The sequence below is a fragment of the Pristiophorus japonicus genome, chromosome 17, assembly GCF_044704955.1.
Source record: "Pristiophorus japonicus isolate sPriJap1 chromosome 17, sPriJap1.hap1, whole genome shotgun sequence".
Classification (NCBI taxonomy): Eukaryota; Metazoa; Chordata; class Chondrichthyes; family Pristiophoridae; genus Pristiophorus; species Pristiophorus japonicus.
Window position 1 is genome coordinate 15102592 of NC_091993.1, and position 19926 is coordinate 15122517.

At 44.2% G+C, this 19926-nt stretch overlaps 1 protein-coding gene across 2 annotated transcripts in view; it reads left to right on the top strand.

The window, feature by feature from the left end:
• Positions 1–5477: 5477 nt before the first annotated feature.
• LOC139227565 (guanine nucleotide-binding protein subunit beta-5) overlaps positions 5478–19926 on the top strand; it is a 106474-nt gene continuing 92025 nt past the window's right edge. For both annotated transcript variants that reach the window (XM_070858415.1, XM_070858414.1), the window contains exons 1-2: positions 5478–5769; positions 9477–9613. In XM_070858415.1, the coding sequence (XP_070714516.1) occupies positions 5658–5769; positions 9477–9613 (249 nt within the window). In that variant the 5' untranslated portion in view covers positions 5478–5657. The remainder of the gene's footprint in view (positions 5770–9476; positions 9614–19926) is intronic.

Below are 19926 nucleotides of genomic sequence, written 5' to 3' on the forward strand. Positions count from 1 at the left end.
GTGGAAGCTGGGACATTGAATAAATTTAAGACAGAAATAGACAGTTTCTTAAATGATAAGGGGATAAGGGATTATGGGGAGCGGGCAGGGAACTGGAGCTGAGTCCGTGATCAGATCAGCCATGATCGTATTGAATGGCGGAGCAGGTTCGAGGGGCCGTATGGCCTACTCCTGCTCCTATTTCTTATGTTCTTATGTTCTTAACTTACATTCTTGTTTTTGACTTTTGACAATAATTGGTAACAAATTATTATCATTCACTGTCACTAGCAAGGCTAGCTTATTGCCCATCCTTAGTTTCCCTTCGTTATATACCAGCGTTTCCCAAAGATCTCAACAAAACAATTTATACCACATTCTGGTCTTTCGACCGTTAGGTGTTACTTCCTGTAATCCACTTTTAATCCTTTAATCCTCATAGCACCACAGATCTGAAATAACAAAGACAGTGGCTCTTAATGCAGCCCTGTGTCCGATGGGTGTGTTGAGACAGCGAGAAGATGATCATGCATAGAGCACCAGGATTCCCCCACCTTCTGCATATAAAATCCCAGCAATATATTTTTCTGACGCATCAACAGAAAAGGTTGTGTCTGGGTGAATATGATATTCTTCCAATAAGGAACCATCACAGCATAGAACTCCTGATACCGTTTCTTTTGCTATGAAGCTGGTTGGATAGATACGACATCCAACAGGGGCCCAAGCTGCATCCTTTAGTTCACATCAAGGGTCCCAAACATTAACCCATCCTTTCTCTGTTCAGATGCTGATTGGCCTACTATGTACTTCCAGCGATTTCTATTTTTCAGATTTCCAGCTTTTTGTAATTTTTTTCCTTTTATTTTCTCGTGCCCCAACATTGAGGATGCTGTGTACCTTGGTAAAACCTTAATTGACATAATTTCTGCATGAACATCCCATTATCATAATCATACCATAAACCCAACTGTCAACTAACAAGAGGTGTTAAGACCTCTTCTGGTCCGCTTGATGCGTCCAAGGTTGTACCTTTCAATTAAAATCCATACTTATTTGATCTCCAGTTCATGGTGCTAAACTTTAAAAAAAACTTTCGGAACGATTGACAGTTTTAAACTATTGTGATGTGTGTTGGACAAACGAAGCCACGTGATCAACTGGTTGATCTACTTGAGGATGTCAAATGAGCCTTAAATCGCCTGAACTATTAGTAGTTCTAAATAAACTGGACAGTTGTGAAATATTTAAAACATTTTGATTTTAGAGACCTCTATGCTTTCTACAATAAAGTTGTAGCGAATGTAAAGTCCTATGTGAAGGTGTCAGTAAAAATATTGAGATGATCCTGTAACCCCTTAAGAAGATTATCGGATGGTCCTTTAGATTCGATCTGTTTCTCAGTCCTCAGTCTTTCAGAGCCTGACTTCAACCTCCCATCCGCATTCTTCCTACAATAACCAGGTACGTGTGGCCTTGGCTCTCAATGTTCAAATGTTGGCATTTAAAATGTAAATCATTAATTTACACATGCCCATTCTTGCATATATTTTGAATTATTTGATTTTCAGCATTAAAAGGCTAGAAAATAACCTGTAGTAAGGAAAATGCTTCTGGAAATTGAATGACGATTCTAATTGTTAAACCTCATAGATATGTTCCTATCTATGACTAAATCTAGTACAGACTTAATGGTGTTTTGTATGAGAGTACAAATAATCAGGGTAGTTTGTCAGATCGACCTTAAAACTGAAGAAATTAATTGTGTGAGGAGATAGTCTGATCTGGGCTGATCTTTTAATAAAGATATCAACAGATTTACCTTCATGAAATGTGCTTTTATCAAAAAAAAATGGCAAAATGCAATCGAGCCTCTGAATGGATTGTCTCCCTGTATTAATGAGGTCGAAGGGAAGGCTGTGTGTGTGTGTGTGTGTGTAGTTGTGCCTGATCGGATTAGGCTGTGCAGATTTATCATGACTGACCAAATGTCCTTCCACACATCTGCTGGCTCCTCCCTCATTTTCCTTTTTATTCTCTGCAATTCCAAGCCAGACTTCCTGAGTGATGTGTGACCAGACGTTTGCTGCTGCGACCTTCGGACCCTGTGAAAAATGCCACGAAATCGGACCGTTGCGGAACCTTTACATCAAAACAGAGCGGATCAACTACTGCTCACTGTGCGTCGAAATGGTACGACATCCATGTGATCTGCCAAGTCATCCAAAATGATTCAGACTTCGAGAGTGTTTTAACAGGTTAACAGAGGGAATATGAGTGCTTTATTTAACTTAACCAGCAGTAATATTCTACAAGTTTATCACGGGTGTGAATCCAAAATGCCTTTACATGGATGCGATACTTGAAATATAAAGACAGCAAATGACTCCAAAAGGAGGCCCAGTGAGACTTCCTTCTCTAGGAACTCTTACTCCACTTCTTTCTGGTGTTAGGTCAGGTCCTGATACTGGATTCAGACTCCTTTTACTTTCATAGAATCATACAGCACAGAAGGAGGCCATTCAGCCCATTGTTCCTGTGCCGGCTCTTTGAAAGAGCTATCTAATTAGTTCCACTCTGCTGCTCTTTCCCCAAAACCCTGCAATTGTTTCCATTTCAAGTATTGATCCAATTCCCTTTTGAAAGTTACTATTGACTCTGTTTCCACCGCTCTTTCAGGCAGTGTGTTCCACTCTATATGATATATGCAGTGTCAGTGCAGAGTGAAAGCTCTTCACACAGACATTACAGTAGTCTCAAGACTTTTTCACATAGGGTTATTGGAATTTGGAATGCATTACCACAAGTGTCTATTGAAGCTGAGTGAATCACACATTCGGAGGATGCAGCTAACCTATTCTGGTTCCAGGCAGGCAGAATCTATTTCACATTGCTTGGCTGTTGTCTGACTAGAATTTTCACCATCTTGTTTCGGAGTGAACTTGGAGAGGGGGAGATACTCTGCTCTCGAGATATTGAAATCCACGGCAGGTATGTCTACCAAGTGTCCATGAGGCCCAACAAATCCCTACGCACTTGGTAAATCAGATGTGATACTGCACTAGATTTTTTTTTTCCAAAAATATACTTTATTCATATAAAATTTCACAATACATTGGAAAATAGTTCAGTACCTTGCGGTCAGTAATTCCATACAATTTGTTAGGATGCTGACAACAGTTCCATACAATTCACTAGGGTGCATTTCATTTCAAAGTACAATCCGTAAATCACATTACATGTAGTACTGTGCAAATCAGGGTATTACATGGAGCAGATAAGGACAGGTTTACATTACATTCCAGGATACATTTCAATACCGATTATGAATCACGTTACATGTAGCACTATGCAGATGAATGCAGTATGCGAAACGGATGAGAATACATTTACATTTCTTTACAAGTTACTAAACAGTGCAGAGACTTTCATTATACATGGCACAACACAGGTTTCACATTCCAAACCCAAGCAGTTGGTGTGTCATTCCACTTCACTCCTGAGTCAAGTCAGGCTCTGATGCCAGATAGGTTAGGTTTGGCGCAAAGTGGAAATTTCTTCACATTATAAATGCACCGTAAGACGGAGCTAGGTAATCACTTGAAGGAAAATATTGAGGGCATGGGGAAAGAGTAGGAAAATGACATTGGGTTTGATAGCTCTCCTGGGAGAAATTGGCTGAAATTTCCACATCTATCATTTCTCCTGTAAAATTTGAAATTGCCATTGGCAACATAAAAGAAAGAAAACTTACATTTATATGATTACCAGACATCGCAAAGTATTTTACAGCCAATGAAGTACTTTTGGAGTGTAGTCACTGTGGGAAACGCAGCAGCCAACCATAAACAGTGATGTGATAATGACCAGATCATCTTTTTTGTTATGTTGATTGAAGGATAATTATTGGTGAGGACACCAGGAATAACTCCCCTGCCATGGGATCTTTTACGTCTACCTGAGAGGAGAGATAGGGCCTTAGTTTAACATCTCATCCAAAAGATGGCACCTCCAACAGTGCAGCACTCCCTCAGCACTGCCCGCCTAGATTTATGTGCTCCAGTCTTTAGAGCGGGACTTGAACCCACAACCTTCTGACTCCGAGGTGAAGTGTGCTACCCACTGAGCCACAGCTGACACAACACTTAACACTTTTCTCTGATACAAAAGCACAATACTGTGGACAATGAAAATCTGAAATAAAAACAGAAAATGCTGCAAAAAACCTGTGGAGAGAGAAACAGAGTTAATGTTTCAGATCGATGACCTTTCGTCAGAACTGGAAAAAGTTAGAGATGTGACGGGTTTTAAGCAAGTACGGAGGCAGGAAAGGGGAGGGGGTGAGGTGGGGGGAGGAAAGGACAAGATGGAGGATCTGTGATAGACTGGAAGGCAGAAATGATTAAAAACCTAAAGGGATGATGGTGGTGCAAGGCAAAAGGGGGTGATAATGGAACAAGTAAAGAAGCAAAAGATGGGTCGAGGAGAGGTTTAAATAGAAATAGCAGAATCATTCCCACCACCTGCTATCTGAACAAGATGGGAGCAGTGGTTATGATCTGAAATTGTTGAACTCTATGTTGAGTCCTGAAGGTTTACAAAAATTTCAGATCATAACTGCTGCTCCCATTTTTTCGGACAGCAGGTTCCTCTCTCCACATATGCGCCTGACCACATGAGTATTCCCAGCATTTTCTGTCTTTTAACACTTTCCTCTGCTGTGTTAATGTTGGCATTAACCGATTTCCAGTTAACACACCAAAGTAAACCATTTAGGGTTAACACCTCTTAAACCAACAGACACAAATTTCTTAGAAACATGTTAAGCATCCGTTCACTAACATTAACAGACAGCAATTTTCAGTCTATATAAAATGGGGGGAGGAGGGAATTAAATCCTTCCAGGATAGAGAGGAGCTAATAAATAATTAGATCACCCCACTCTACCAGTTTAATAATTTCACAAATCTGGGATAGAATGACATCATTAACTTTAATAGAATCTGCTCTGACTGGTCTGTTCTGGTTGCAGTTTTGCATGCCTGAATAATTTAGGAGTTTTGGGTGGACGGGGTCAGGTCCATTTGCAGGATTGCAGCCTATAATTTACTGCACGAACAATGCAATGGAAATTATAACGGGAGAGATGCAACTATGTGGGTCAGTTAATTCCAAATAAGCCCTTTGCCCTTACAGTGCAGAGTGGAGAGTGTTGTTCTGTAAATCGGCACTTCTATTCTTGCAATCAAAATGTGGATTTGTTGGCCTGGAATGTATTGCATTTGAACCTTGTGAGCGGACCCACATTCCTGTACCGAATGCTGACTCCCTGTGGAATATGAGCAGACAGAACCAACATATTGCCAGATAGAACCGCTCGGCTCCAGACTGCCAGATGTGGCTGCACTTCCCGGGCACTGGTTTCCTAAACCGAGCGGGGTTGACTGGTTTATTGTTGTTATTTTTTTTGCTGGACGTTTCAGGGAAAGAAATCTTTTATTGTGGAGGTTGCTGAATCTGAGTATCCTCCCACTGACGTCAGCCAGCCTCCATCGAGCTGGATGGGCTGCAGCCGCTGGTCCTGGCATCTCCGGCTGACAACAAGCAGCACGCCAACATCACCGCCTTTTAATATATATATATTTTTTTGTGTGTGTGTGTGTGCTTGGTGTTGAAAGATGGCAACCGAAGGGCTGCAGGAAAACGAAACCGTGTCGTCGCTGAGGGACGAGGCAGAGACGCTCAAGGGTAAACTGGAAGAGGAGAGGGCGAAGCTCCATGATGTAGAACGTAAGTACAGCAGGAGAGGGGGGGGGAAACCGGGGCCCAGAGTCCTGTCCTCGGCTTACTCTGAACATGGAGCGACTCTGTGGCTGTGATATGTGTATGTGTGTGTGTGTGTGTGTGTGCCGTCAGTGCTCGCCTGCATGGCCCCATGCCACCAGAACAGCAGAGGGATTTGCTTTGAAGTTGGCATATTGCACTGCATCACTTGGGTGGGGGGGAGTGTATACATGTATATATGTACACACACTCAATAGATTTTTAAATAACAAACGGTGTTCGAAGGTTTTCGATGTAGCATCAACAAATAAAGCAGTCGATTAGTTAGTTGCACAGTGTGTCTGCTTTGAATGGGAGTAGCTGCCTGCTTTCAGCAGCTCCCTGTACCATTCATGTGAAAGATGTTCAGAAATATGATTTCTTAATAATTGGGCATATTTACATCAGTTTCTACCAACATAACCTTTTTTGTTGTTGTTGTTGAATAAACTTTTTGTATTTGAGGTGAGTTAGCAAAACCATTTTGGGTTGACTGGTCCCACAGGTGTGAAAGAACCTCTTGCTAGGTGCCAAGCTCACAAGATTTTCTCCGAGCCAGCCACCAGCTCAGAAGCCAGTACGTGCACTCAAATGTAACTTCATTTAAAAGATCAATGCAGGGACAGTGTTTTATCAGAGCTATCATGCTACAAAGAGCATTGGCGACGTCTTGCGTTTATGCAGTGAGGTCTCTAGTTGTTGGACATGGTAATACACCAGTATCTGTCCACTGTACCATATTTATACCAGCTGTCCTTCCCCTTGTCTTTCACCGTAACCATGTCTGGGCTATTTGTGAGGGGTACAATTGTTCCGCTATCTCAAATCCTAAATATGCTGGGATCAGCAAAATGATCTTTTCTGGTTCTACAATGTCTAAATTCCCTTATCAGATGTATTAAACAGATTGCACCCCCCCCCCCCCCCCCATTTCTTTATTTCCTTCAGGATCTGGCTCTGGAAAGATAATATTAGGGTGTTTGCAAATCTGAATACCTAATCTGAAGTACCAGCTCAGGATCTTTTCTGAGACCCTCAAGGAATTTTGGCATTACATTTTATAGCTGGGCTAAATTGATGTTATTTCTAAACTGCCAGACATCAGATATGGACACCTCCTTTCGCCATCCCAGAATCTGCTTGACAACATCCAGGAACAGTCGGCAAATGATATGCTGCTATCTTTCTTTTCATTCACTCATTAGATTACAAGAGATCAGCCTCTCCCTATTAGACTCCAAGGACCAGCTGTCGTCGATCAGATAAACTAGCTCCTGACCACATCAACTTCATCCCATGTGCTGTGGCCCCAGGCACATTAGTCACTCAGCACCTGCCATTACAACAATGACAACATTGGTGAGATAAAAAAAATAGGCAGAGGGCCATTTTGTGTGATTGTATCTGTATGCTGATATTGGAAAAAAAAGAGGGAAAATTGAAGTATTACAAATTAATCTGAAGTAACAAATTTGAGTTTTCATTGTGCATCAGGTATCTCCCATGGGTTTACTAGCCCATTTCAAACAAGTCTTTGCCCTTTTGGAATTGTGAAAATCTTGGCTCTTCTCATGGACTATTTATTGATTCCATCCTAATATCCAGTTATGTAGTGAGTAATGAACCGTGGATTAAAATAACTTGTGACAGTAAAAACAATAGCACTTTATTCTTGTGCTGTTTCATAGGGCTCAATTTTCCCCAAAGCTTTTTTTTGGCGTACTTGAAGAGTTCCGCCCGTTTTTTTGGGAGCCTAAGTACGCAAAAAAAAAATGTTCTAAGTTTCCCCGTTGGATTTCTTCATTTTGGCCTGGTCTAACCTGTCCTTTAGTTTTGGGGGTGGAGCCTTGAAATGCGCCAAAAAGATCGTGCTGCCATGGTAACCAGGGACACAATACGAGCAGAGGCTGCAAAGTGAAGCATACAGCCAGCTCCCAACACATTAAAACACATTGCATCAATTTAAAAACACATTAAAATATATTGCAGCAATTTAAATACACATTAAAATATATTGCAGCAACTTAACTTACCTCCAATTATTAAAGCCGGTCCCGCTATCCCAGCCCTGGCCAAAGGGCTTGTCTGTCCAATCCCAGGCCGAATGGTCTCCTCTTGGTCTCTCTCTCTCTCGGTCTCACTCTCTCTCTCTCGGCATCTGCTGCACTTAACCTGCGCCAGTTTCCTTAACTCTCCAGAAGGTTTTCTGCAGAAGCCACATACACTGGCCTAAGCAGAACTGGAGTAACTCTCAGCTGGCCAAACTTGCCTAAATGGCCAGAATTGGTGCGGGTGGCAGGTTACACCCCTTTGGCTGAAAAAAACGAACCTAAAAAAATCATAACTAACTGTGATGTCTATGTCTTTCTGCAGATTTTTTGTGTCCTCCTCACACATTGCTTTTCCTCCCATCTTTGTATCATCAGAAAACTTGGCTACGTTACACTCGGTTCTTTCTTCCAAGTCGTTAATATAGATTGTAAATAGTTGGGGTCCCAGCACTGATCCCTTCGGCACCCCACTAATTACTGATTGCCAACCTGAGAATGAACCATTTATCCCGACTCTCTGTTTTCTGTTAGTTAGCCAATCCTCTATCCTTGCTAATATGATACCCCCAACCCGGTGAACTTTTATCTTGTGCAATAACCTTTAATGTGGCACCTTGTCAAATGCCTTCTGGAAGTCCAAATACAACACATCCACTGGTTCCCCTTTATCCACCCTGTTCGTTACATTCTCAAAGAATTCCAGCATTTTCTGTGTTCCCTCACTGTTCCCTCTGCAGTATTTAACCCCATTACTTTTCACTTGGGGGTTAAAATGTATATGGTGAAGGAAGATTAAATTGATACCATACATCCTCCAGAGCTTAATGTGTGGACAGTCAGTGTGGAGGTATGCTGCTTATATTTGGCACAGCAATGGTGAAGATTACCATGATTGAGATACTTTTCACGATATGAATTGTCCACTTCAAATGGCATGGTATAAACCACTTTCTAATCTCTCACTCTTTGGAAAGGGTGCAGAGGAGGGCCACTAGACTAATTCCCAGTTTAAAGCATCTTAGTTATCAAGATAGACTAAAAGAGTTGGGACTCTACACTTTAGAGAAATGATCTGATTGAGGTTTATAAGATAATGCAGGAAATAGATTGTGTTCCAGTTGACAGTTTGTTCCAATTAAATAGGTTAGGGAGGACCAGGGGCACAAATTTAAGTTGTGTAAGGTTAGATCCAGGGTAGATGTCAGGAGGTGGTTCTTTTCCCAGAGAATAGTGGACCTGTGGAACAGGCTGCCGTCTCGTGCGATGCTGATTTGCTGAATTCCTTCAGGCGAGAGCTGGACCTTTTTCTGGCTGGGGTGGCGATCACCTTTTACAGAAGGTAGGTACTGCAAGGAATTCAAGGCCAACTGATCTCTTGGACTGGTTTCGATCACCTAGAAGGGTCGGAGCGGAATTTCCCAGATGGCCTGTTTTTAAAAAAATCTGTTTTTTCGCCTCTCCCAGGAAACTCACGTGGTTTTGGGTGGGGTGGAGAAGTGTGTATATTGTGATACACGGGGTATCATAATTATGTGGGACGGGCCTTCCACCATTGTTCGTATGTTTGTACGCCATGTCTGGGTTTTAAACATCATCAAATATTTTCTTTGCTGTCCTGTCCAGTTCACCAGGTGGCTGAGCGAACAGAGGCTCTCGGACAGTTTGTGATGAAGACAAGACGGACTCTAAAAGGCCACGGAAATAAAGTGTTGTGCATGGACTGGTGCAGAGACAAAAGAAGAATTGTCAGTTCCTCCCAGGTGAGATTCATGTCTCCCCCAGTGTTGTTCATCCACCCACCATTTGATTGCCAGTGCATTATTGGAGATGGTTCACTGGCAACAAGCAAAGGTACTTTTTAAACTGAGAGCATCCTCCATCTTCCTAGTAACAACTTGCTGACCATAAAGCCTTCCTCTGATTTTGTTCTGTGATGTCTCAAATGCAGCAAAAAAAAAGCAGTTATCTGTTTGGGGACGGAATAGTCTTGGTCCTAATTTTGGAGATAGTTCAAGAAAATATGCACTTTGTCTTCCATTTTTATAGTAGCCTAAGTTAAATTATTTCCTACGTTTGATCGTTTTTATTTGTATATTTGTTATTGAAGAAAATAATCTAATTTCAAATTTGTGATGGGAATATTCAAATCATTTGAACTAAAGTTTGGAATGGATGATGCTCAAATATTTGGATTACGAACAACTGTGGTTCTTTTATTATAAACACGGTTCAACCATTTCAGGGAACTCTTAATCATGGGTAGAAAAAAACTTTGCCCAGCCAAGTTTTTAAAACTTTATTATTTAGAAATAAGGAGCTTAAAAGGCACTCAAACACTGTCTATGATCGGTATACTTTAGCTTTATTTACACAATGCGTTTTATAGTATATCTTGCTTGTATGGGGTAAGGAAGTATTTTTATCAGTTATGGCTTTCCAAAGTGTTCTGGGGATTTTTGGGTACATCACTATAAATAAATCTTGGGTAAAGCCTCAAGATGAATTGTAGCATTGGTTCAACATTACCAAAACCGCGCATAAGGTTCGTTGTATTATATTTCCACCTTCATCCACGATTTTGTCTCCTCCTGGCTTTATGAACTCCACTCCACAGGAACCCCAGCTCATGTAGAACTCTAGTACTCACAGCTTAACCCATGTCTTGCTAACCTATTACCACATTCGTGTTGTAATCCTCATTTTCATTTACACATCCTTTCATGGTCTTGCTCCACTTATTTGCAACCTCCTCTTGCCATATTTAACAGCTTTCACTCTGGACTACTCTGTTGTACTCTGTATTCCTCCCACCCCTCCCTCTACTCCACCATTGGTGGCAGGGCCTTTATCCATCATGGCCCCATCCTTAGAACTCTTTTCCCAAATGCTTGCGCCCTGCTGCATCTTTCCCCACCTTCAAAGGCCTTACGACCTGACTCTTCAGCCACAACTTAGTCGTTTTCCCTAACTCTTCTCCCAACTCCTGCTCTGTGTCCAGTCCCCCTGTGTGAAGTAGAATATTTAGTATATTAAGGCTTTATCTAAGTGCAAGTTATTATTTCATTCTTCAAATATTGTAACACAAACAATACAATATCTAATACTATTTATCCAAGTTTTCAAGTGAGTGACAATTTTGGTATTTTCCTTTTAATTCTCTTGAAAATGAATGGGGTGGAAATTCGATCGTGTCTCGGTTGCGGCGTTGCCTCGGGCGGAGCGGTAAATTTTGCGCCGGTGAATGGATTGCCGCAAAATTCATCAGCTGGGCCCAGAGTTTGGAGCAGGGCACTAAAGATGGCGCTGCACGCCTCTTTTAGGGTGCTCGGCCGGCTGAGCAAGGGAAAATCCCGTGCTAAAGAGCTGACCTCGGAGCGCCATACAGAGGTCTGGGGGTGGGGCAGGGTGGGGGCAAAAAAGCTGGGAAAAAACCCCGCCAGAAACATTCCCAATATATAGCTCACGCCACCACAACATAAAGCGGAACAAAAAAAACTTGTAAAAACCGTCTCGTTTACCTCGGGTCGGCATTACTTACCTCACTGTGGCTGCTGCAGCTCGGGACGCCAGCTTTCACAGGCGGCCCCACCAGGGCACGCTACGGGGTGCTACGGGTCGGGTGGAAACCAAAAATCGAACCGGTGTCGCAACCGGGAGCATTGCACACCGGCTCGCCTCTCCCAGGCGGTACTGCTCCGTCCCCCGGCAATACCGACACCGAATGTCCCGGCAGGGCGCTGGAAACTGGCCACCCAGGCGCAGCTGCTTTCCGCCGCCCTTGCCGCCCCTCTGGGGCGCTAAGAGGGGCGACAGAAGAACAAATTTCCACCCCAATGTGTTTTAAACTTCTCCACATCTCTTGATTGACAATAAGGAAGCAATCTACCTTCACATGAAGCATCCTAAACAAGAATGCGCTGTAAATTGCTTCCAGTTTGGGCAGGAGGTGGCATTTAACCTTTAAAAAGACAGGACTGTTGTTTAAGTCTGTGAAGTTAAAACATCTTTACGCTGAATGATGGATTACTAGTTCATCTCCAGAGATCATAAACCTCGGTCTGTAACATTGTTTTAAAAAAAGGCTGAAGCATGTTCCAGGGACACTTAATGGAACTTTCTTCGTCTCACTGGTGTAGATAGCTTTTTATTAAACTGATTGAATTATTTTCCAACACTCGAAGCCATCTGGTACAGGTTCAAACTGTTGGGATGGTAGTCAGTGGTAGCCTTGAGGGATGGGGAGGAGGTGATGAAAGTATGTTGAACAAGAATAGATGTGCGATCAATGTGTCCAACGATATCATGGTTTGGTCCAGTTGGAAAGAGCTACTTTTCTAGTTAACCCGTTCACTGCATGCTGGCATCGTTGTATTTCACTACAAATGCACCTCCATTTAACGTTGCTGGAAGGGAGACATCCTTTGCCATTTCTCCAGATTTAGAAATTAAGTGGATGTGACACTGGCCACTTTTACTGTTAAATGAACCAGTAGAAGGCATGCTATTGTGTGTAGAGATTGTTGAGTGGTTTGCCATGTTGGGCTGTGTATTTCTGCAATTTATAATTTACACGTTGGTCACAAACAAAGCTATTGTGACCTCATCAATCGTACTTTGATTGTTGAAGCGCCAATGTCTTAATGGCAGAGAAGGGAGAAGAGCCACGTGTCTGTTGTCATGGTGATATCATGCACAAGTCATGTGATGGTGATTTTGCAACATTGTGAATTGCGTCATTGTATGACAAACAAATAAAAAGGACCGTACCATTTATTTTGAGACAACATGATGGAGGGCCAATCCTCACAGCGCAGGACATCAACAAGGTTGAAAAATGTAGGAGAGAAGATGGGTCAAATCACTGAAAGTATAATGTTGTTCATTATGTGAGGCACATGCCAGGGCAGTGGCTGATGTGCAACAGTCACCACACGTTAAAAAAATCCACACACGGGCATCTTCCACCCCCTCAATTGGAGTTCAGGACTGGAATATCGGGTCCTTCATTGAAACATCGATGAACTCACATGGAAGCAAGTCATCCTCGTTCGAGGGACCGTCTATGATGATGATGGGATGATATGTGGCCCTATCCCCTGTTTTAGTTGTGAGTTTGAGTCCTGATGAAAGCAAACTCCCTATCCTGACTATCCATAACCATGGGTTTCTGGTTGGACAGTATTCCATAAACGGATTTATAACTAGTGTATGGAAGCGATGTTATATCTATCACTGGAATATCCTAACCTTGAGGTATATATGTAATATTTCATTTTCTTTACATTAGTTTGACATACCTTCACTGAAAAATGTAACGCAGCAGTAAACAGTGCCACTGGTTTCAGAGAACTGAGGGAAAAGGGCACTGGCATTTTGCACAAATGCAGTTAAGCAGCATAATCCCATTAGCTATCTTTCAACAAGCTGCACTCCAGATGACATTAACTAAGTTTATATTTGTGCTGCCACCTTCCATTTTTGCTTTGTTCAAACAATAAAGTGCCTCAGCTGTGCAGTATTTTGCAATAATGAATACAATGAAGTCATCAAAACCGGGGAAAAAAATTATCAGGAAAAAGGAACATTTAGTGATTTTAAATTCTGACAAGTGGAACAAAGTATTGTTTGTCTAGTAAACTGCTGAGTGAAAGAGAAACCATATCATTGACCCTCTATGCAGAACCCCAAACCATTCAACTTAGCCTCAAGTTCTCACATTGGCCCGTATTTTGCTGTAAGAATAACGGTGAGGCTATCAGCACATGTATCAATGGTTTGTATCCAAAGCACTAAGACAGACAAGGCAGGAGATTAGTGAGGTGTTGACCGAGATTGTAAGGGTGCTGATGAACGTTGCGGAGGTCCCAGTGAACTGGAAACCGACTAATGTGGTGACTGTTTTCAGAAGAGGCGAGCTTTCAGATGCAGGGAACTCCAGATCCATTCATCTTACTTCAATGTAAGATAATGGGATCGATTATCAGGAGTAAACTTAATGATCGTTTCACTACATTAAAGGCGTTACGTAAGTACAAGTTGTTGTTGTCATCTGATAGTAAACAGCAATCGGTTTGTATTCAGAATGGGAAGACCCTGACTGATCAACCACCTTGACTTTTTAGAAGACGTGGAGTGTGACCTATTTTGAATTGGGCCAACAGAGTGGCACAGGCATTTGCCCAGTGCCACCAAGTGCCCTCGTCAAGAAGTGGGCACCACTAATACAAATGACTCAGTCAAACAAAAATGTTTGCAGTTAAATCATCTGGTTTTCTTCATCAGTGCTACAATAAGGGGTTATGGGGAGAGGGCAGGGAAGTGGACCTGAGTCCATGATTGGATCAGCCATGATCGTATTAAATGGCGGAGCAGGCTCGAGGAGCCAAATGACCTGCTCCTGTTCCTATTTCTTATGTAATTAGGCCACAGTTCTAGTACTGCGTACAGTTCTGGTCACCACATTTTGGAAAGAGGGCACAGAGGAGATTTACAAGGATGTTGCCAGGTCTGTAGAACTTTAGCTACGAGGAAAGATTGGATAGGCTGGGGTTGTTTTCTTTGAAACTGAGGAGGCTAAGACTTAATTAAGTTGCATAACATTATGAGGGGCCTAGATAGAATGGATAAGCAGGACCTGTTTCCCTCAGCAGACAGGTCAATAACCAGGGGGCATAGATTTATAATAATTGGTAGGAGGATTAGAGGGGAATTGAGGAGAACTTTTTTCACCCAGAGGGTGGTGTGGGTCTGGAACTCACTGCCTGAAAGGGTGGTCGAGACAGAAAGCCTCATCGCATTTAAAAAGTACTTGGATGTGCACTTAAAGAACCGTGTGCTACAGGGCTACGGAGCAAGAGCTGGAAAGTGGGATTAGGCTGGATAGCTCTTTGTCGGCCAGCATGGACACGATGGGCTAATTGGCCTCCTTTTGTGCAATAAATTTCTATGATTCTATCCCCACAAAATGGTGCACTTATTCTTCCAAAATGCATGTAACAAAGGTTTGCACGACAGGCTCAAAACTGCAGGGATTTGGGGTAAATCTTGGGAATGGATAAGAAATCAGCCTGAGTAGAAACCATCTGGTGTTATGTATGTAAACCTGTAAATGCCATGTTTAACCACCAGAGGGCTTATCCCCTGGAGTCCCAAGGGATCCCACAATCCCTTGGGAGCACCTGTATATAAGGAGGCCTCACAGGCTGGAGAGGCACTCTGAGACCTGTAATCAAGGACTCCGGTCACACCTTACTTTGCGCTTGCAGTATCTAGTCTGACTCTTTATTCAAGACATAACAGCTGGTACTTATTAGAGGAGCTATGTTGGGTGGGGAAAGTGCTGAATGAGGTGCTCCAGGGATCAGTATTGGGGCCACTGCCCTTTGTAATTTACATCCAGTTGGTAAAAATTGCAGAGGATACCAAACTAGGAAGTGCAGTTGAATCCGCGGAGGCTGGTGCTTGGGAAATACAAAATGAGTTGGACTTCTGAAAGTGGGCAGAAAAATCGCAGATGGAATTTACCACAGACAGGTGTTGCATGTAGGACGAAAAATGGGGAAAATATATACTGCATGAATGCTATTGAAACAGCTATGCTTGAAATTGAAAGAGAAAGAGGCCGACATTGCCCCTTTGAGCAGGGCCAGTTTAACGGCGACAGCCGGTGATAAGGGGGTGCTAAAGGGCTTTTACCCAGCGCTGCGCACAGACCCCCCCCCGGGGCTCCGCCGACGAATAGGGGTTTGCGCTGCGCCACGCCGATGAAGACATTCCCGTGCGCGCCAACCCTTTTGCGCCCCGTGAGGGAAATTGGGCCACGAGAGCGAGGTCTGCGTGGGGCATTGCCACCGACAGCTTCTCAGTGCGAGAAGCTGCTGTGACTATGTTGCCCCGACCGCCCTTCAAGGGGAGGCGCCACGGCGGCTGCCGCCATCTTTTTTGTGTCGGCCATCTTTTCATTCGTCCTGACAATGGCGGCCGCTGGTCTGGCCGGCACCCTTCCCTGGGTGGCCCAGTGGGTGGCACTTAAGGTGCTACTCAGATTGCAGGGACCCTCTCCCTTTAAGCGAAGGGGAGGGAGGTTGCGACGCAGCGGCAGGACGCAGTACGTCAGCGACGCGCCGATGTGAGCAGCGCAGTGCTGAGCGGCCCGCGCCACGAGCGCTGCGCAAGCGACACTGGAAGACACGGTTACCGCGCACACCGTTTCTTTGGCTTCAAGAGGGCAATTCCGCGCCCGTGCCGACGCTTCCCGTGCCGGCGCGGGAACAAAACCTACTAATCAAATTATGCGCCGCAAATCCAGCGCAGGGCAATTTCGGCCCCAAAGGGATTTAGTAGATTCAACACTCAACATATCGATATCAGCGATCGCATAGCCCGATCAATAGAATATTAGTTAAAGGAAATCATGCTCAAACTGCATAGTCACACATTAAAAGCAAGACCTGCACTTATATAGCATCTTCCACAACCTTAGGACATCCCAAAGCGCTTTACAGTCAATGAAGTACTTTTGCAGTGTAGTTGCTGTTGTAATGTGGGAAACGCAGCAGCTAATCCCCAAAACAGCAATTGGATAATGACCAGATAATCTGTTTTTAGCAGTGTTGGTTGAGGGAGGAATATTGGCTAGGCACTGGGTAGAACTCCCCTGAAATAGTGCCTTGGGATCTTTTACATTCGCCTGAGAGAGCAGACGGGGCCTCGGTTTAACGTCTCATCTGAACGGCACCCCCAGCAGGTCAGCACTCCCTTAGTACTGCACTGGAGTGTCAGCCTAGATTATGTGCTCGGGTGTCTGGAGTGGGACTTAAACCCATAATCTTGTGACTCAGAGGCGAGAGTGCTAACTACTGAGCCACAGCTGCCACTAGTCAGACTAGAACTATGTCTACCTCTGGTTACTGAGACAAAGGGGACATTCAAACAGTAGCATCATTTAGAGAAGAGTCATGAAGTAGATCTCTAATTTTAGAGGTCTGCGTTATGAGAGTTGGCCATCCCAGGGGCAGATTGTCCTGATCCTGTGCCTGGAGCAGGTGCAGGAAGATTTGGCAGGGAAGAGGTAGATTTGATCGAGGTGTTCAACATCATGAGAGGCCTAGACAGAGTAGATAGAGAGAAACTGTTCCCATTGGCGGAAGGGTCGAGAACCAGAGAACACAGGTTTAAGGTGATTGGCAGAAGAACCAAAGGCAACATGAGAGAAAACATTTTTATGCAGCGAGTGGTTAGGATCGGGAAAGCACTGCCTGAAAGGGTGGTGGGCGGCAGACTCAATCGTGGCTTTCCAAAGGGAATTGGTTAAGTACCTCAATGGAAAACATTTGCCGAACTACGGGGAAAGGGCGGGGGAGTGGGACTAGCTGAAGTGCTCTTGCAGAGAGCCGGCACGGGCTCGACGGGCCGAATGGCCTCCTTCTGTGCTGTAACCACTCTATGATTCTATGAAGAGCGCATGCCCCTAACGTAGGCTGTCCAGCTTTCTATCCATTCGTTTAAATGGATGAAATTTCGGGCGGTCCCGTTACGGAGGCGTGCTTCCTCCCGACCAATTTCCTCCATCCATGTCATCCAGTTGCACCGGGCACAGGGACACGAAGATCAGACCTTTTAGCCTTGAAAAGAGATTTGAGAGCTGACCTCCCGATGAAATGAAGCAGTAAACAGTAAGGAAAAGGCAAATCCAGAATATTACTTCAAATTAGGACCAAGAGACAGTCGGGACAATTTTAACTTGATTCGCCCAAAGTCAATGAAGAGTATTATTGGATGGGGTATTTCACCTGATCCTGAGAATTTCCCCACTTGGCTTGTTCGATTAAAATTACCCCTCTCCCCCCTCCACTCCCCCCCTCTTCCCCCCCCTCCCCTCCCCTCCCCCCCTCTCCCCCCCCCCCTCCCCTCCCCCCCTCTCCCTCCCCCTCTCCCCCCCCCCTCCCCTCCCCTCCCCCGGTGTTTCAAACTAGTGAAGAGCAAGTTTAGGACTGATGTTAGAAAGTTCTTCCTCATACAAAAGGCGATAACAAATGGAATAAACTTCCAGATACAGCATGTAACATCCCTGCAAACACTCAGCTGGTCAGGCAGCATCTGTGGAGAGAGAAGCAGAGTTAATGTTTCAGGTCGATGACCTTTTGTTAGTTCGGACGACAACTTGAAACGTTAACTCGGTTTCTCTCTCCACAGATGCTGCCTGACCTGCTGAGCATTTCCAGGGATTTTCTGTTTTAATTCTGATTTCCAGCATCCGAAGTGTTTTGCTTTTTATAAAATCCCAGGAGTGTTTTAAGTAATGCTGTGCTTACAGTGACCATTTAACATTGATGCTTGGGCACTTAGCCATCAAAATGCCCTGCTATATAAAATAGATACTTGAATAGCTATTGAAATTGTACCACAGCTCATAGTTGAGGATTGTCCCCAAACTCTCCACACACAGTCTTATCCTTTCAACTACCTGCCTGTGCTCTGTTACAGAGCTCCGTCTGCCTGTCTGTCCCAGCTCAGAGCTCCGTCTGCCTGTCTGTCCCAGCTCAGAGCTCCGTCTGCCTGTCTGTCCCAGCTCAGAGCTCCGGCCTGTCTGGCTGAAGCCCATGTGGTGCTCCAGTTTCCCCTTAATTGCGGTAAGCAATCTATTGTCTCACCCAGTACTCTCCCCTCCGGCCCCCTCCTCCCCCTCCTTCATTGCTGCCAGATTCGGATTATAAAATTGCAGCTTGTCAAGACGATGAGGAACATAACTAGGTTCCAGAGGAAATTTTAGATTTGTAAGTTTACTCAAAATTGAAGAGGGCAGAAAAGAAATGCTGATTCACTGATTCAAATGAAGCGCATCCATTGTAGCGAACAGTGACAGCCTCCCAGTGGACGCCTCTCGGGGTTCCGGCACTGCTACACAAGTCAGGAAATTCCATTCAGTGTTTTTGCACCTGTTTCAGCCAGGCCCTGGAGGGCTGCGACATCTGTCAGTAGAACCAAACATGAAGCCTCCCTATAGAACAGGCGGAAGCTCAATTGTTTTATTAACATCACAGATATGAAGTAACCACTTTAACGAGAGAGTTAAAAAGGGCCCAATCCCCATTATTGTTTGTATGCACCTGCTTAGGTTTCTCTAAACTTGCTTAAAAAAAAACAAGCAAGTATAAGCAATTAAGATGGAGAGTTATTCATTCATTAACCCTCCCAACCCTCCAATAAGATGCTCACCGACCATTGTTGCCTAACCCAAGTGACCATCCTTCACTTGGAAGCCTGTTTGGCCTGTTGCGTCAGCTGTGGCTCAGTGGGCAGCACACTCGCCTCTGAGTCAGAAAGTTGTGGGTTCAAGTCCCACTCCAGGAACTTGAGCACATAAATCTAAGCTGGCATTCCAGTGGAGTGCTGCACTGTTGGAGGTGCCATCCTTCGGCTGAGATGTTAAACCGAGGCCCCGTCTGCTTTCTCAGGTGGATATAAAAGATTCTATGGCACTATTTCAAAGAAGAGCAGGGAAGTTATCCCCAGTGTCTTGCCCAATATTTATCCCTCAATCAACATCATGAAAACACCGATTATCTGGTCATTATCACTATGCTGTTTGTGGGAGCTGTGTGCAAATTGGCTGCTGCGTATCCTACATTACAACAGTGAGTGACTACACTTCCAAAAAAACGACTTCATTGGCTGTAAAGTGCTTTGAGACGTCCGATGGTCGTGAAAGGTGCTATTTAAATGCAAGTCTTTTTTTTTCTTTACCAGAGGTGCTTCCTGGATTCAAAATTTTGGGCTAAGCCGCCCCGCCCCGCCCCGCCCTCCCTGCATTGCCTCTGAGCATTACTGCCTATAGGGAGTGGCAGATTGTCGAATCACTTCCGTAAGTGACTGTTGGAGGGCTATTCGTTGAAGGTGGCCACACAACTGAGTCCGATCCTGACACCTATTTTCCAGCCTGGGTCACCAGCTGGGATCAGGAGTGGGAACGCAGGCTGATTATTCCCCTTGCTCTTTCTCGCTGCGAGCTGTGAGAACCAACTCAAGAACTATACAGCACCTGACCATCAGCAGGATCATTTACATTTGTAAA